The sequence below is a fragment of the Lates calcarifer genome, linkage group LG18 (genome assembly GCF_001640805.2).
Source record: "Lates calcarifer isolate ASB-BC8 linkage group LG18, TLL_Latcal_v3, whole genome shotgun sequence".
NCBI classification, from domain to species: domain Eukaryota; kingdom Metazoa; phylum Chordata; class Actinopteri; family Centropomidae; genus Lates; species Lates calcarifer.
Window position 1 is genome coordinate 15,478,676 of NC_066850.1, and position 17,994 is coordinate 15,496,669.

Sequence of the window (17,994 nt, forward strand, 5' to 3'; positions counted from 1 at the left end):
GAAACTGGACGATGTGAACATTTGTTTTATCACTAATCCAATTTGTGACACATTTTTAAATCTTAATAGTAAAAGTAACAAAGCTTCAACAGATTCTCTCTTATATGGCATATGACATTTTATTTAGTCCTAAACAATGAAAAACTCATTTTCTGTTTTGGTACCTTGTGGCTTTTGATATTTTGTTTCACTGCCTGTATCATCAAACAAAAATGTAAATTAAGTACAGTGTCCCACTGTACTTAATTTCAATTACAGTATGCTTGGTTTAAGATAAAAAACAACCCCCCTACCTGGTGTTTTGAGGGTGGCAGAGGTACCCTTGGTCCTGGGTGGTGTGATGCCCACCTGGGCTGTCATGCCCCTTCTCCACGAGCCCGTCTGGGACATCTGGGCCAGCGCAGCGGCCTTCTGGCTGGCATCCTCGTACTGGCCCTGGGCTTGGGAGGAAGTGGTGGATGAGGACGGCTTCCAGCGGGAGGAGCCGCTACTGGGGTCCATGCTTGCGTCCAGCTCCTCCTCTACTTTCTTAAGGTCCTCGGCTCCAGCCCAGCTGCTGCTCACCTCCTGCTCTGCATGCTTGGACCTGCTTCCTCTCTGGGACTGGGTGATGGTAGGTATCAAAGAAAGCATGTTAAGAGATTAACATGTGGTTCAGTAAAATAACGAAACTGTGATTTCCTAAAATCTTGAGTGTTGTAGTGTCCTTAAACACATCATCAATAGTATTTGCTTGCCACTGCAGGACCAAGTACTGTAAGTGCAATGCTGACAATAAAAAAAAACAGTGATGAAATAAATGAATGAAGTTGAAACCTGTCTAGAAGGAAAAAAGTTACAGTATGCTAAAGAAAATGTTCAGCAGTGATGTGAAATACTGGCTACTTGCAGGTAATAGTCTAAATGTGACAGACCTAAGGTATAAAAGTCCCTGCAACAGAGCAGCGGGGTGTGTGTCTGTGTGTGAAGTCACAGCTATCTTTGGAATTACCCATGTCCTCTTTTGGGATGCATACACACACTCACACAACACAGACACACAGCGGTGATAACTAGCCTACCTTGACAGATGGCCAGTCTCCCTAGCAACACCAGAGTCTCTTAAGAGCCCAGGCTGTTGAGTATTTCATCAGGGGCCAAAGATACTTGGCAGAATACAGTAAAAGCCCACGAGGAGAGCTGAACAGTGGCCTTCAGTCCACAGATTATTCCCTCAGCTGTGATTTCAGAGCTCACACACAGACTGGCCTTGGTTTCATGCTAAACCAACATGTTTGTAAGTGATCTGAAGAAGTTTCTTCTCTCTTTTTCATTTGTTTAATGTTTTATTTTAGTGTTGCAGTGGTAATTAGTATTGCACTTCCATAACACAGGAAAAAGGATCAATTTGAAAAATTAGCAGCAATAGCATCTTAATTACACCCATCCACAGCCCCAGTGCGTAACACAGGCTTTCTTTCTACATGGGACATATGGACTGAGTAGTTCTCTTTATAAAAAGTAAACTGAACCTGAAAATAAAATGTTTTACTGCTCTCTGTGGTTCAAAGTTTCAAGCCAGACCACAGCCAGCATTACTGATGGTTGTGATTGGGTGTGGCCAGAGGTATGCTCTTTTGCACCTGTAAATACACCCAGCAGTGATGTCACAGTATACTGGAGTACACCTATGCATCACTACAGCCAGGTGGGAGGAGTACGGAAAAGACAGGATTTTCAGGGGACGCTAAGTTGTTCATCCCAGAAAATAAGTTCCCATCCCATCACTGTCCAGCGAATACTGACCACTGCCACCTATAAGTTACTGTATAGGAGCTAATAGCAGCTCTGTGAGACTGTACTGAGGCACAGTGGTGCATTGAACTGAATGCTAATGCTAGCATAGCAACTTACTGTGTCAGTGTTCACCATCTTAGTTTAGCATGTTAGCATAATAACATCTATATTTAAATGTTTATAGCTAGCACTAAACAGAGAGTACAGCTGAGGCTGACAGGAACACTGCTGGATTTGCAGGTATTTTGTCATAATGCTAAAAGTAAAGTATTGGACAAATTTGACAGAAAACTCAGGAGATCAAAAGTCACTACTTCACAAGTCAGTATCAAATTTTATAGCAATACCCTCTATAGTTGTCGAGATATTTCCAAGGACAAAAGTGGTGGACCAACAGACTGACGGACGGACAGACCAACACTGCCATACATAGATGATATTACAATAGTCCCCACAGAATGTGAGATCCCAGGTGCTGAGAAAGTAAATTTAACACTAAGTGCTTGTGTCCATTACCTGTGCTCCCTTGCTTTTGCGTGATGAGCTGACAGCTGAGTAGGCGGGTGTGTTCAGATCATCTGTACTGATGTTGTCCAACGTGTCACTCAGGCCGCTGCTCACTGAGCTGCTGTCGTCCCAACTATGGCAGGAGAGGAACAGAGGAGAGGGACAAACAGAGGTTGGTGACGTCTATGTTCATTTTTGATGTGGAGCCTTTTAGTTTTATCAGTAGATGTAGCAGATGCAGTGGAAGAAGTATAGGAATAGTGATCATATTCTCCTGACCTTACATAGCAGTGCTCTGTTTTTTCTGCCTGTATTCCATCTGCCATCATCATCTTACTCTAATTAAACCTTTCTTCAAAATATCAATGACAGATTGCAGAAACAAGGTGCTGGAACGATCTAATTTTCTCACTGTCTAATCAACAGCAAGGCTAACTGTATTGTAGATCATTTGTAATTGCCCAATTTGTCTCTTCAAACAGCTGTGCTCCTTTTTTGGACCCCATTGACTTGTGAGTATTTGAGTTCTGTTTTGAGGAAAAAAATTGGCATTGGCTCATTAATTGTTAAGCTTCTCATTAACTCTAAGTGTCTGGAATAAAGGGATCTTCATTAGCACCATCATTATTTAGCTGTTGTTGAAGGCTGACAGACATCAAGAGACGATCGTATGGATCAGACAGTGATCATTTCCACACACACTGTTAAATTACAACAGAATTACAGCAAGGAAAAGTCCTGCAATATGTTTCTCCAACCTGCTAACCCATTTTTTGCTATCAGACATAACAAATCACCTTCAATAATAATGTATTAGCCCTTCTTTGCTTTCGTTGTCCTCTCTTGCGGTCATACACACACATACACACATACACACACTCAAAATGACAATCAGCCAGCACCACAGCTGTCACAGCTCCCATACACATGTACATTAGAGACACACACAGAGTTCTCACAGATACTAATTGGTTTCCATGCCAACATGACACGTTTCATCTGGATCTGTGTTTGCATCTGTGTGTGTATGTGCCTATGTGTGTGTGTCAGTGAGAGAGACCCCACCCTTCATTTATATGATAAATCTGACAAAGAATCCTTAAGACTTTCATTAAAATCTGGAATGAAAAATGAGTGGACACACACACACACACACACACACACACACACACACACACACACACACACACACACACACAGATTAAATTCAAAACCAACAAAATGACTGCTCTCACAACCACACACTGTGATCTGCGTCACACTGACAGATAACAAAGAATTTTATGCAAACAGGCAACAATTCACTTAACCAACAGATTCAAAATGACTTTCATCTGACTGAACCCGAGCAAATCCTGAATTTGACATGATTTTTTTTTTTAAATAAAGGAAACAACTTCCAGAAGCTAATTAGAATTTTTCAACAAGTCAATTCAGGCTTGCCATCTATAATTCATCGGAGAGCTGAAAATGAGAGAATAATGACTCATTTTAAAAAGGCTCACAAAGGAGGAAGGGAGGGGAATGTGGGCGAGCTGGAGATGTGTGGATGTGTCTGGGGAAGATGATGGCATTATTGATTTACTAAAAGTTTGTTCAGAAAGCAATAACCATAAGAGTTGCTTAAAGATGCTTAAAACATGGCTGCCATTCATTAGCTATATTGTATCCTTTTAATAAATAGTGTTAATAGTCAGGAAATGGCAGAAAAAATGTTAAGCTGATAAAAATGAAGAGCTGCTGTAGAGTCTACATGCAGAAATGAATAGATAGTCTGTCTTCACCTGTAAAGGGTTTTTTAATGAATGTAGTGCAGAGTAGACACCTCGCAACCCAGTTGTCCACTGGTGCAGAGCAGAATTGATTTGCTCTTATGACAGATTTGGAATGAGTAGCATTTATCTTCACAGCCAAAATCTGACCAGGACTGTGACTCACAAAAATTGCATAAAACTAAACACTGCAGGCTTTGTTTTAGGATGAACATTATACCTGTACATAATATTTTCAAGCTATGCAGAATTTAACCTGAGACCAAAAAAAAAAAAAAAACAAAAAAAAAAAAACCATCCCATTTCTGTAAGTCCTTTGTGTCCATGTGGCTGTCAAAATATTTTAACCGGGAAAGAACAAACCATAAAAAAGAAAACAGGCATAGGAAAACAGGTAATGAGTCTTTCTGTTGTTGAACAACAACCAATTTCTTATTTTGCCAGCCTTAATCTGTCATTTTGAGATTTCATTTTCCGCCAATTCAAAGCCATTATCAGAGAAGTGGCACAGAGATGGATATTTAATGCACTGAGGATCTCGTCATACAAAGAAATAAATGGCATCCTTGCTGTCAATCTGAGCTTTTGAGCTGTGTATCTACAGCTTTACCCCAGTTCTTTAATAAAAAAAGAAGCTGCTGTGGAGCAGTCGAACCAACTGTTTGAGTGTGTTTCTGCACACAACAGGCTTTTGCAAACAAAGCCTGTGGAAATCGATGGCTTTGAAACATGCCTGGCTCGCTTCCCTTTAATTATTTGCTCTCATCTGCACTTAAGCCTGTCTTTGCTGATGCCGTGGCTTTGTTTTGAGCTGAGGGTAGCTTCGTCTGACAGCCGCCGACTGCTTCTGACTTGTTCCAATATGACTGAGCGTCAAGGTTAAATGTGCTCTTGGTGCTGGGTGGGGCCTTTTACGTTTTGGTGGTGACAGGGGGCTGCCTGGTCACCTTGACAATCTGATTTAAAGTCACCTCTCTGCTCAACTTTACTTGCCTCAGAGGTGACACAAGAGTTACAGTGCACTCTGCCGCTTCCTCTGAGATCACCCTTCAGTGCGTGACAGACAACAGGGGCAGACGGAGCCAAATTTAATACTAAACAAAATGAACCGGTCCAAAGTGGCTTGGCTGTACTCCAAAACAGGTTTTGCCAGCAGACACACTCTGTCTCTAAGTATAATCATATTTATTTGGTGTAAAAATATTGGTTCTGAGAGCATATAAGCATTAAATTCTCAGATAGAAACATGCTTTAAAGAGGAAATTTAGGAGAGCTCAAAGCACAGATGGTACTTTCTGAGTAATGCTTGCTTCTTATGCCAAACTGCAGACCTCAAATATCATTCAAGCTTCTTTTAAAGTAAGAGGGTTCACTTTCCATAATCACTATTAGTTTCCTCCAAACTGAGACAAATTGAACTTGATAACATCAAATGCTGCGGATTTACTAGGGTAATACAAAGAGAGGAATGATGAAACATCATTCAGGGGACTGTCCTTAAATGTATCATCATAAATTGCAAAGAAGAGGCAGATGATTGTGAAGAAGCTTACTGACTTCCAATTCTTATCTAAACATGAGAATAATCTTGCACAGTTTCCTCTGGCTGTAACATATCGCTCTTTACTCCTAGGGTGGTCTCTCTAATACAATACTGAAAGTCCTCTTTGTGGAGAATTAATCTCAACTGTGGGTAATATGATTAAAACTATTTCTCGGGTAATTCTTGCTTAATTAACATAATGAGTCACAGTGAATGTCTCTCCGAGTCATAAACACAAAGTAAAGATGCCCTTTAGCTTCTGCATTCACTTCACTAAATGTAATTCTTAAAGCAAACTCATGTTAATTAACAAACTGAGTTAGTCTAATGGAACACAATAAAAAGGAAAAGTAACTTGCTTAATGAAAATGCAAACAATGGACAGATTAGCCAGAAGAAACTCAGGTGAAGAAGTTGTGAACATATTGAGTTTCTTTGCAGGCTGTCTGGAAACTGTAAGATAATACTGCAGCAATAGTTAAAGCACTAGAGGGAAAAATACATGTGGATCAGCTGAGCTACTGGGCAAAGCACTTAAAGCATTACATATTCTAGCTTTGTAAAAATACAAAACATCAGACTTTGTCAGGGATAAAGCAATAAAAGCCTGGACTTCTTATTTCCATCATTGTCCCTGGTGGTTACATTGTCCACCAACCTTTATCAAGACAGAGGCAGGCACGTAAGGTTTGACATTAGGATATATTAGAAAATAATGAGACTAAGACTCTACAGCCATGCTAGCAGCTCTGGGAGGCTGTAGTAAGGCACAGCTCTGCTTTGCCTTGAATCTTAATGTCAGCATGCTACATGCTCACACAAAGCAGGTAATATTCACCACGATCACCATCTAAATTCAGCATGTTAGCATGCTAATGTTTGTCTCAAGACAAATACAGCTGAGGCCGATGTAAATGTCATTAGTTTTACAGGTATTTGATCATAAATCAAAGTATGGGACATATTTAAATTTTGCCCTAAATTTGTGTAGAAAGATAAGGGATCACCAAACTGATTGCAATTCATCTCGAGGAGAACATGAATATTTGTAGTAAATCTGGACCAAAGAGGTGGATCAACTGACCAACTGACTGGCAAACAGACAGACAGGATTACTGTCTATCAACCACTGTTTAGACTTCTTAGACTTAGACTGCTTTAAAGGCAGTAGGATTTGATTTTGCAGCTTACTCCATGGCTCCACCAGCTCTCTTTACCAAAGTATCTGCAGAACCAGAAGTCCATTCTCAAACCAGAACAGTGGTCAGAAATGATCACTGAAAGCTAGATACCTCAGCACAGACAGAGGTAGTAGTTGAGTCATTGATACTGATCAACACTCCCATAAACCCTGGAGATAGGGCAGGGCAAACCTTTATTATTACACCTTCGGTGCCCCAGCTGCTCCAGCGGAGCTGCTTACTGAACAGTAATAGATGACTGTGTTTTGTCTGTGTGAATGAGAGGCTGGGGACTGCTAAAGAAGAGCATCCACACCCTGTGGATTTCCCTGAGATAAAGGATAAAGGGCTGATAAAAGAAAAAGAATACAAAAAGTAAATTGCACTGTTCCTCCAAGGACTCGCCTGGCTGTTATAGGCTTAATGTTTTATCAGGTCGACTTCCTGGATCACCTCTGATTGCGCTGACAGAACCGTGGCTAACCAAGCTCCTCCCCTCAGACCTGCATGCTTTCACATACACATCACCACATCTCCTACGGGGCGGGGGAGTTGAGTGGAGGGGGGGGGCATCCTCAAAAATGGCACAGGCGAACTCAATAACCCTACAGCGAGGGCGGGTGAGTCGGACTTTTGTGTCATAACTTCTTAAATTAACAATGAGCAACTATGTACAGAGCAGAATGCTAGAGAGGAGACCGCTGTGGAGGTTATTGGCTTCTCTCCCATGTTTCATAAGCAAAGCAGTGAAATGGGCAGATGGTGTGAAACAAGTCAAAGTCCCCCCTTCAAAATCCATCTGAAAACACACTGTATTTCCCCTGTGATGGTTCTGTTCGTTGGACAAATACAACTGTGATGCCTTGGACTGTAGTGCCCTACATAGTGCAACCTATGGAACCTATGGAGAGGTATGGAACTGTATGATGACTTGAGCTATAAAAAGGTTTGACCTGTTTTCAAATCCCTGGACCTGTTGGAGAAATCTCAGCATGCAAAATCTATTAGAAAGACTCTCCTTTTCCTTGTCAGATGCTGCCGAGGTGCCATTAGCAAGGCACTTAAGCCCAAAAAGCTTGAGTAGAGCTGCTCACAAGCCAAAGGCAGCTACCAGGAGGGAATATGTGACTTCACCACGAAGAAGAGTGAAAGAAATGAGGACGTAAAGGATGTCTACCATTCCAACAGTTTTTATTTCACTGCAGACTCTATTGTAAATCCTTGATTTTTGCCCGCTGCGTTGCGGCACATATCTCCTCCCATGCTGTGAATGCACTGCTGAGGTGCCATTCAACCATGCAAACATTATCTCATTCAATATTCAATACACTGGGTCTTGTTCCTTCTATGGCCCAGGGGAGAAAATGCTATTAGCAGCATGAACAAAAAATAACAGTGGTGATTGCAGTTTATCAAGGAGACTAACGAGATGAGGTCACTGAAAAATATTTGATGGTGTTTAAGTAAGTGAATCAGAGACAATGCAAAGACCTCCTCAGTGGACCTCTTACATAACAGAACTAAAGGACAAAAACGATACGTATTTGAAGACATGACGTGGGACCAGTTTGGATCCACAAATTGCTTGTGTCTCACACTTAATTGAGACAATGTATAATTACTATTATGAAGATCTTAACTCTTATGGTGGGGACTTTCATCTTTTGTCTTCAATTAAAGGAACAATTCATAAAAAAGTACTATTAAGTCATCAAAGTCCTGTGGATGATCTGGAAGATACAATGACTTGAAAAACATTCAGGGGTGACTGAATGTTTCTCAGCAATTAAAAGTAAAAAACAACTTGTGAGTGAAATCATATTTCCTTCCTTTGATCATCTACTGTTCAATTGGTATTTGTGTAAAAATCAACTCTTTCTCAAAGCTGGAGCGAAGATCGGGTTTGCTGCTGCTGCTTGATTGACTGTAAATGGGAGGCTGAATGTGTGGGCTGAGAATGTTTATGTGTATGTTTATGAACAAATAAGCGTTATTTATGACAGGTCCAATGAAACTGGCCCAGAGCACCTTCAATGTTTTTGCAATATTAATTATGAGACCAAAAACCTTTTCATTAAGTAATGTTTGCCACTCTGTCTCTTCTTTTTTTAAATTTGATTTTTAAGAGATAAAGTACAAAATGTTTTCATCTATTGTCATTTCTGTGTTATATAGATGCTTGCTTCAAGTTCTATAATAACTGTCCACACAGCAAGCACAAGTGCTCAAGAGAAAACAACACAGCTGCAACAAAGACGTTCTTTTTCAACCACCATGACAACAATCTGTCGCACACAAAACTTCCACCGCATGTCTGTCTATCCTCTCTCTCCCACACATATATACACACATAAAGAACAGAGCTCTGTAATGTAAATGGTGAGCACTCATCCCCATTTGCCTGTAAAGTACCATAATCCCAGTTAATGCCACTGAGCTCTTGCAATTACAAAACAAGACATCCTTGCAAATGACTTTACTCTTCTTCTCCTGCCTTTTTAGCTGCCAAAGTGGGTGATAGGTTCACTCTCTCTTTGACTCTGATGTAGAGCACAAAGAGACCAGCTATCAGAGCAAATTACACAGTGTGACTCAACGCAACCACAACACAAAGGTGCATCAATCAGCTCAAACAGGTTCCAAACAGAAGTTGTGTGTGTAGGGTAGTTTCTAGCTTTGCTGTCAACTCACCTCTAAGGGGATGGACGCTGCCTGTCGTCTTGTCACAGAAGTGTTTTGCTTTGGTTTGTTTCCCTGCCGCGCCTACTACCACAGGAGGCAAAACCCCACCTGGCAGAGAAGCTAGAAGCTGTGAAACGAGTAGGAGTCCAGAGAGGAAATGGGAACGGGAGAGAAAGGAATAAAGGAATACCTCACTCTTCCACTTTCGCCCCCTACTGCTGCTGCCAGCTCCCCCTCCCTTCTCTTCATCTCCCCTCCCCTCCCCTCCCCACCAGGATGGGCCTGTCAGTCCTGGGAGAGGCGATCAGACATGTCGTTAGCGGCGGGTTACCAAGGGTTAATTAAAGGAGGATGACAATGCAGAATGGAGCCAATTCAAGGAGGAAGTGCTCTGCTGGATGAGAGCCGACTGTCCCTCATCTTTGCCGAATGCTGCCTCTGACTGGAAGTGATCTCATGCATAATACGTGAGGTGGCTCAGAAAAGTCTGTCCACACAGCCTCGTGTTGGGACATTATTCATGACTCTCCTCCCTCAACCACTGAAAGAGCCTAATGGCGGGCAGTGCAGCGAGAAGAAAAGCATGACGAGCTGTACGAGCTGGTTCATTCATCTTTATTTATCCAGGAAGACTGGCGTAAGCTTCTTCATCAGCACCATGCTAATTCACAGTCACACAGAGCTGCCCAGTCACGATGATGTTCTTTTGTTGAAGTCAGGTGTCAGAGGACAGTAAATTCCACCTGGATATCTTCCAAGAGATCACATATAGTATGAGCCATCCTGCTTCATCCCTGCTTTTGGATTTTCTGTTCAGTGCTCATGTTAGCCACCTGAGCTCTCTCTAAAGCTGGAAATATAGTTTTTTCTCAGAAGAGCTACAATGACCTGGATACAGGCTGAATCACGACTGTGTTGCAAGGCAGAGGCTTGAATTATCTTTTCAAGGTGTCGTGTCACAGAAAGAGAAAAATCATTTGAATGTTGACAGCAAAAAAACAAGCTATCAGACAAGTCATTGCCTGTGGAATCCAATTCAGCTCAGCAGAACTCAATTAAAGAAAGGAACAGTGACCTTGGAAGGACAGGCTGGTAATGTGTCTGTTGCCAAGCAGTCACAGACAGCAGGACATCAGCGCTGCCTGGCTGGGCTGGTAAAGACGTCCAGGCTTCCTACTGCAATGCAGTCAAAGATGACAACAAAATCTTTAGCTGTTCAGAGGCGAGGGGCTTCCAGCAGCCTAATATATCCTGGCAGGGGTTTGTTCAAGTCTATGGTGTACTGCTGGCAAATGTGCAAACAAACAGCCCACATAAGTGCTCACAACCCACAGCCGCCGGCCTCCTCCTCCTCTGGCCTTGAAGGAGCTAAACCATGTTTTCCATCTCAAGACAAACAAATACAGTGTACCAGGGTTGGTCAGGACTGTCAAATGTATGTGGACCAAACATAAAAAAGTCAAAATACCAAACGCGTGAACGTAAAATAAATGTAGATCTGAGGCAATTAGTTAATTAATTGATTAGTTAGAAGAAAGAAAAAAAATAACAATTTAGCTAATTCCAGAATCTCAAATGTGATCATTTGCTGGATTTCTTAATTATCTATGGTAACATAATGAAGGTTTCACATGGTTGGCTGGACAAAATAAACAATGTGACCACATAATGTTGGGTTTTGGGAAAATGTGATGGATAGCATAGATGTTTTATAGACAATTAACTTACTTATCAAGACAATAATCATTAAATTCATCAATAATTCAACTCAAAAGCATTGTTAGTTTAAAGAATGGTTGAATTCAAATAGAACACCCTTTGGGCTAGTATGGGAGGGGCAACAGGAACCAGACGGTCACCAACCTTGGTGAGGGTGGGGAGTTGGAAGGAATGAGTGGGATAGCAGGCATCAGCAGATCACCCGCCTCTGCGGCAGACGACTTGGCAAACTGTTACCAAACCTAGCATCCTCTACTGTTCTGGCACAGAAAATCCTTTATCTTTCTAGGATTATGGTATTACAACTTGATAGACAGAGGCAGCACAGTGGCAGCTCTCCCAAGCCCCTCAGCTGAGGTTAGAATCCGACCACCAATGATTTTGGACTGTGTCCAGAATCAATGATGAGCAACGGACAACTGGCTGTGTCTCAGTGGGAGAGAGACTTGACAGGGTTGTCGAAATTATCAGTGTGTCGAACTTATTTGGATTTCAATCCTGACACTTTAAAACTAGATTCAACCAGTGCAATAAACACAAAGTAATGAGGGTTTTATTCTTTTAGCACTTTGTTTTGTTCAACAACTACAGTTAAGTGGGTCTTTTGAATATATGGGCTGGATATGAATTCTACTGATAACTTGTTTAGGTCAATGGAGGTTTTAGTGGTCAAAAAAGAGGAACAAAACATTAATAGGTTCTACACAGATTCATAAACCACCATAATTATATCATAGCACTCGTCATTTAACACGATTACATGTTTATAATCCACAACAAAGTCAGTCTCCATGGCAGTAGAGTGAATTAGCAAAGATAGGAGCTTTGTTGATTCTTATCTTCACAAACTCATTAGGCCTGTCAGATGATGAATGGAGTCATATCCTTGGAAATATTTCAACCAAATGAATTGATGCAGCTGTAGTAGCAGGCCTTTAGCCCTTTTATCCTAAAATCTATCCTGCATTAGCACTGTATACAGGCAATCCTGAGTCAATCCATCAGCAGTACTGCAGACAAATCTTTGATGAATCCTATTATCTATTGCCACACTGGTGTACTGTAACACAGATTATGAATAGAAAAACAAACTGCCCACAAAACACCCTCAAACAATCCAGGCTTGAGATACCACTTTAAATGATAACAACAGCTAAATGTGATGCTTTGATTCAAAGGTTGTTTTTTTCATTTCATCACAACTTGTTGCCAACTGCATGACAAAGAAGACGCTTCCACTTAAAAAACATGGACAACTCTTTTAAATGAATTCCCAATCCAAGTAAACTCTCAGGGGCACAAACTCTGCATCAACAGTCAAATAAGCTGCAGCCCTCCCCTCTGTAAACACTCGGCCTTTTAACTAGACAAACTTATTCGATTAAAAGTTTTAAATCACCAGAGCATTAAGACTCAAGATATATTGGAGCCACTGCTTGTAATGGAGGGAATCGTTCTCTTTCTAATACAACACTACATCACTTTACTGTTCAGATCAATGGGTCACCTTCCTATTCTGTTCTAATGTTTCATCACATTACTTCTAATGTAGTGTTGTGGTAACATTTAGTGCTATTTATTTTCATTTCCCCCTGTTCATTTTGAATCCATTACATGAGGAGATTTAAGCCTTTTAGTGGCACCCACCTATAATCCCTAAGCTCATGATATATAAAACAAGGTAGGAATGCCTATAAGTCTCATGGCAAGCTTACATTGTCACCTTAGTATGAGTCACCAACTTCTCATCTCTGTTTCCCTTAAATCTGAAAACTATAAGGCCTGGACCATACATGTGAATTAATGTGCATACATTCTTCACATATGACCTCTTTAGCCCATACATTATGCACTAGGGAGGGATATAAATGTCTTATTACTCTCTTATGTCACCTTTGTGTCACTTTAAGGTGAGTCATCATTATGGCATCACTGTTTCCCATAAATCAGTCAGACTTGGGACAATTTGCATGAAGAGGGTATAAAGATGCCTACACATAATCAGTGAAAAGAAATATGGAGATAAAGAAGGGAATGAAGAGCCATAAAGGTTCCTGAATGGTCCAAACTGGGCATGTTGCATTAGGATATCCAAAATGTGTGTAACATTCTGTCATGGAAGAGCTAGCTTCTTAATAATTCAACTTTTCCTCTATTCTGTGAGATGCACCACAAAAAAGAAGAAAAAAATGGTGGGACTATATGAAAATTATCATTGGGAGAGGTGGGTAATTTTTTTTTCAACAAACAATATTTATCTTCTATTAGGATATGAGAATATTAAAACTTTGCTACATGACCTTTTAGTTGTTATGCTTTGCCTCTTTCAGTTATGAACGGCAAGACTAATTGTTCCAAGTCAGTTCTGTTACATCATTTAATACTGGTGTGAGGGTTTTGCAATTTTAATTAGAAATCAAATGTTGGCTCCAAACAAAATATTCATGACACTGGGGAGGACCTTGCTTTTTTAAAGAATCAAAACACAAGGTTCACAAGGTTCTTCCACCCTAATCATTTTTATACAGTCCATGTGTCAGGTGTGGAGGCTGAGATGACCCATGTGAACTGAACTCTAGAACTGGACCATATGGGACCTGTCATCAATCAGAAAGACAGACCAAGCAGGTCTGACCTCACCCAGCATTATCCCTTCAGCTTTGTCACCCCTGGGCCCAACCTGATGAGGCCAGGTGAATAAATCACATTTTGGACTAAGACATCTCAAGTGTGTATCAGCTGCATCTGTGTGTGTGTGTGTGTGTGTGTCTCTCTCCCTGTTCCTGTAGTCATAACTAGCCAGAAGATGAACCCTGCTGCACCTTGAACATCTTTAATCAAGTTGAAACTCTTCTATATTTCAATATCTTGTCAATTATTATTCAACAGTGGCTGCTGCTGGTTCCATATTAAAAATTCACAAAGTGGCTCATCAGTCTCTTCTAGAAAGTTTTGACAAATCAAAATTCTAATATACACATGAACATTTATAACTAACAAAGAAGTTCAACATTCTGGGAGACAAGCTCATTTACTCTCTTGTTGAGAATTAGATGAAAAGATCAATACCACTTTCATGTCTGTCTGTTAAATATGAAACTACAAGCAGCAGCCTGTTAGCTTAGTTTAACACAGAGACTGGAAACAAGGGGAAACAGCTAGCCATGCTGTGTCCAAAGGAAACAAAATTTCTTTACTGTATTTTTCTCTCTACTTCTTTCTCACAAAAAGAGGCTGCTAAAGGCTGTGTGTCTAAAATATAGCACCAGTATTTGCCATTTTTGTGATAATATCTCAAAATTAATGTGACAATACTTCTATACACTGATGGCCATGCTGTCTTTCACCTCTCAGTCATACCAGATGAATAACCTGCCCCTGACAGACAGAGCTGTGCCTCACAGTCAGAGGGGCATATGGCCCAAAGATCATCATGCTGAGAGCTGCTGCAGCCATGCTCAGTGAACAAAAAGGAGCCACAACAGAACAGAACAGGAACACAGAATAGACAGATCTGATCCACACAGCAAAATATAAAGAATTCTACTAGACATCCTAATATGTCAAACATAGTATTTGAAGTTTGAATTGAAATTTCTCATTGAAAAAAAAAGTGTAAAAATGTGAACAAAAAACAAACGTGATGCATGATTTTGCTAAACTGGAAGGCTCTTACTTAATCAGTAAAACACCACTTGTGCACATTAAATACTTAGAAGAGAAAATATAATCTCATTCATTTGATTATAGACACCTTCAGAGGTGTAACAGGGTTTGTTGGACCCAAACCTCACATTCAGAGAAATGAAGTAGGGCAGGATGTCTTTTTATTTCATCACTGCCCCATTCTGTAACTACTTGACTTCACTTATTGATTCAGTGAGTACAGTAATTAATGAGGATACCAAGCTTCCCCTGGAGGAAAGTATGAGGAATATTCAGATTAATTATAAATAGAGAGAGCAGCATCCAGGGTGGAAGATACAGTTGAATCAATGCCAGACAATAAGAAATAAGAGGAAAAGTCAGTTTCCAAAAAGTGGAAACTTTCCTTTGAGTCCTCTGAATGAATACATGGTTAATTAGTGTGTGTTTTTGGGGGGCTGCAATTTGACTGTATTTGTGAGGAAATATATGTATGCAAGCACCTGCACAAGGGAGGACACACATTTGCATGAACACGAGCAAACACAAGAGCCAGACACAGCTGGGTACTCAAATCTGCGATAAAACTTCTTCCAATTACCATCACAGTCGGCTAAGTTTAGTCTGTGTGCCTGCGTGCTCTTCATTAAGGTGGAAAGACTGGAAAAAGACAAATGTCTGAGAAACAGAAAGAGACTGACAAGTGCCAGGAAACTTCAGAAAGCTAGAAAGCAGAAGCGGTGCAGTTTCAGGTGCGATGGGAGAGAGGATATTTTCTTCCTAAGTGGCGCCCCTGGCAGAGATGAGCTACACAGAAACTTATATAACGACCGGCTTTGTCATTGATGGTTAAAAACCGTCTCCTCCAAATCTCCTCGCTGCTTACGGCAGCACTGAAGAGTCATGCAGCTTCATCGCGACTGTCACTGCTCTGCAGAGTGACAGCCGGGATCCTGCTGCTCAGTAACACACACACGTTTGCAGAAATCACACACGCACACTCTTAAAATGTAGTCCAGGACAAGCGCACAAACTCTCTGTTTGTCAAGCATGGACAACACAACCACAATACAACACACAGTCAAACACAAACTTGTCTTCAATCCCCCAAAGCTTCAAATAACCAAAAAATGCAGAGCCAGCTGCCACAGTCCAGCCCTCAAAAAGGAGGGTGAGTGAGAGAGAGAGAGAGGGAGAGACAGTGCCACACACACCCGACACCAGGATGCTAAAAGCGAGGCCCTGTTACTTATTCATGTCTTTGCTGAGAACGGGGAGCCTGTGTCAAAACATTCTCCTTGGGCATCTTTTCTTGACAGTAAAGCCACGAGCATGCACTCATCTATGTTGCATGACAGGAGGGTATTTTTAGAGAGGGGCTTTTAGCCAAGGCTGAATTCACCATTGTTTTGAAACAGACTGATTAGAGGAGAGATCTGACCCTTTGTTGTTCAGCTGCTTTGGGGCAGATGGTCAGTTTCAGAAAATTCTGTTATTAGCACAAAGGAACACACCTCCAAATGTAACAGTGTATTTGACACTGTACTTATTTCTACATTTTGTCACACTTAGTTTTGCTGAATAATGATGATAAAAAGCAGAGGTTCTCAGTGATGATAAAAGGACTTGGCTCTCAGCTCTTTCCCCTCCCTGCCAACCACCTCCAGAAACATAATGCATCACTTCCTGTACAGAAGGGGATTTACTCAAGAAACTGGGACACCCACAAAGCTTTTCTGATCAAGAAATGGAGATGAGGGGTATCTAACACCACCTATAGTCACACCAAGTACATATCTCATGTAAGAGTTACTGCAGCAAACATAAGCCCACAGTGTTCTTGCCACAGATGGTCTCAGTCACCTGCTGGCCATGAGTCTTGATCTGATGAGTCATTTAGATGAATTATCTCAGAGGTTCCGTTGGTTGGGGATAAAGCTGCCATGGGCGGGAGCCAGGGGAGTGGTTATGGACGGAGAGAAGCATGAAGCGTAATGAGCCTCATGGGAGCTCAGTTTATGTACACAGACCGACTCCTGCTTTCTGCCTCCCAGGAAACTCTCTCTACTACTGCCAGTGTGCCAGGAGAACTGGGAGTGAGGGAAGTGTACTTGTACAAGTGTGTTTATGCTTGATTAAGGTGTGTGTGGCTGCATGTGTGTAACTGCCCATTTATTGAGGAAATCAAAAAGAAGGGAAGAGAAGAGGGCGAAAACATTAAATGCTCAGTATTTCTTTCCAAGTAATTTGTCCTAAACTACACTTCATATCCATCCAAACTCAGCTGAGATCCCTGGCTCTGCTCTAACACTTTCTTACTCAAAATATAGCTATGTCCAGTCACCAGAGAAAAAACAGCAAACTCTCTGAAATAAGAAGTTTTGTGACCACAACAGTTATGAAAAGGCTGCGTTCCAGTATGCATACTGTATACAGTGACAATCACTGTAGATGTTTCTGGTTGTTTTGAGTTGCTGCATTGAACAGTACGATCAACGTCTAACACCAACACATTTCCAAAGAACCTGCAATGAACTGATGTTTTAATGCAAAAAATACTTGAGCTAAACATCAACATTAAAAGTCAGGTTTTAGTTTTAGAGGAGGAGATTCTTCTTAGATGTTTCTTAGATGTTGCTCATAATTTGTTGTTTGCTAGCAATGTTGTGGAACAAGAAATAAGAAGAGAAACAGCATCTCAGCTCTGCTACAGGTCTGAACTGCAAAGAGATTTGCTACTGAAAGCTTTTTGTATTTTGTTTTTTTCACAGTAAAATGACAGTGTATTGGCTGAAATCTTCCAGAGAAATGAATAGTTTGTCGTGGTTGTTCAGTCAAGCCATGTTTTTAACTTAGAGAGTGAGAAAAAAAGGTACCAAGAAATGGCATAATGGTAAATTATACTTAGATAGTCAAAAGCTAGACTGCTGTTGAAGGATATCTTTGTGAAACTCACTCTAAAATGCAGCATGGCCACAAGACAGTCAGTATGTGTCTTGTGGTTGAGGCATGAGTCAGAAAATCTCTGACCCTGAAAACCTCTGATAATTCATAACTACAATTTCACATTTTTTTCTCTGGGGCTTGATTAAAGATATTCTAGGAAATTCACATTTAATTTAGTGATTATGAGTACAAGAAAAATATTAACTACAGTTTTTATAAGAAA

At 40.9% G+C, this 17,994-nt stretch overlaps 1 protein-coding gene across 11 annotated transcripts in view; it reads right to left on the reverse strand.

Annotated features, from left to right (window-relative positions):
• nav3 (neuron navigator 3) overlaps positions 1 to 17,994 on the reverse strand; it is a 194,515-nt gene that overhangs the window by 41,558 nt on the left and 134,963 nt on the right. For all 11 annotated transcript variants that reach the window (XR_001963294.2, XR_001963293.1, XM_051077602.1 and 8 more), the window contains 2 exons: positions 2,293 to 2,416; positions 294 to 603 (listed from right to left, as the gene is read on the reverse strand). Coding sequence is in view for 9 of the 11 variants with exons in the window: in XM_051077602.1 (XP_050933559.1) it covers positions 294 to 603; positions 2,293 to 2,416 (434 nt within the window). In the remaining 2 variants the exon portion in view is untranslated. The remainder of the gene's footprint in view (positions 1 to 293; positions 604 to 2,292; positions 2,417 to 17,994) is intronic.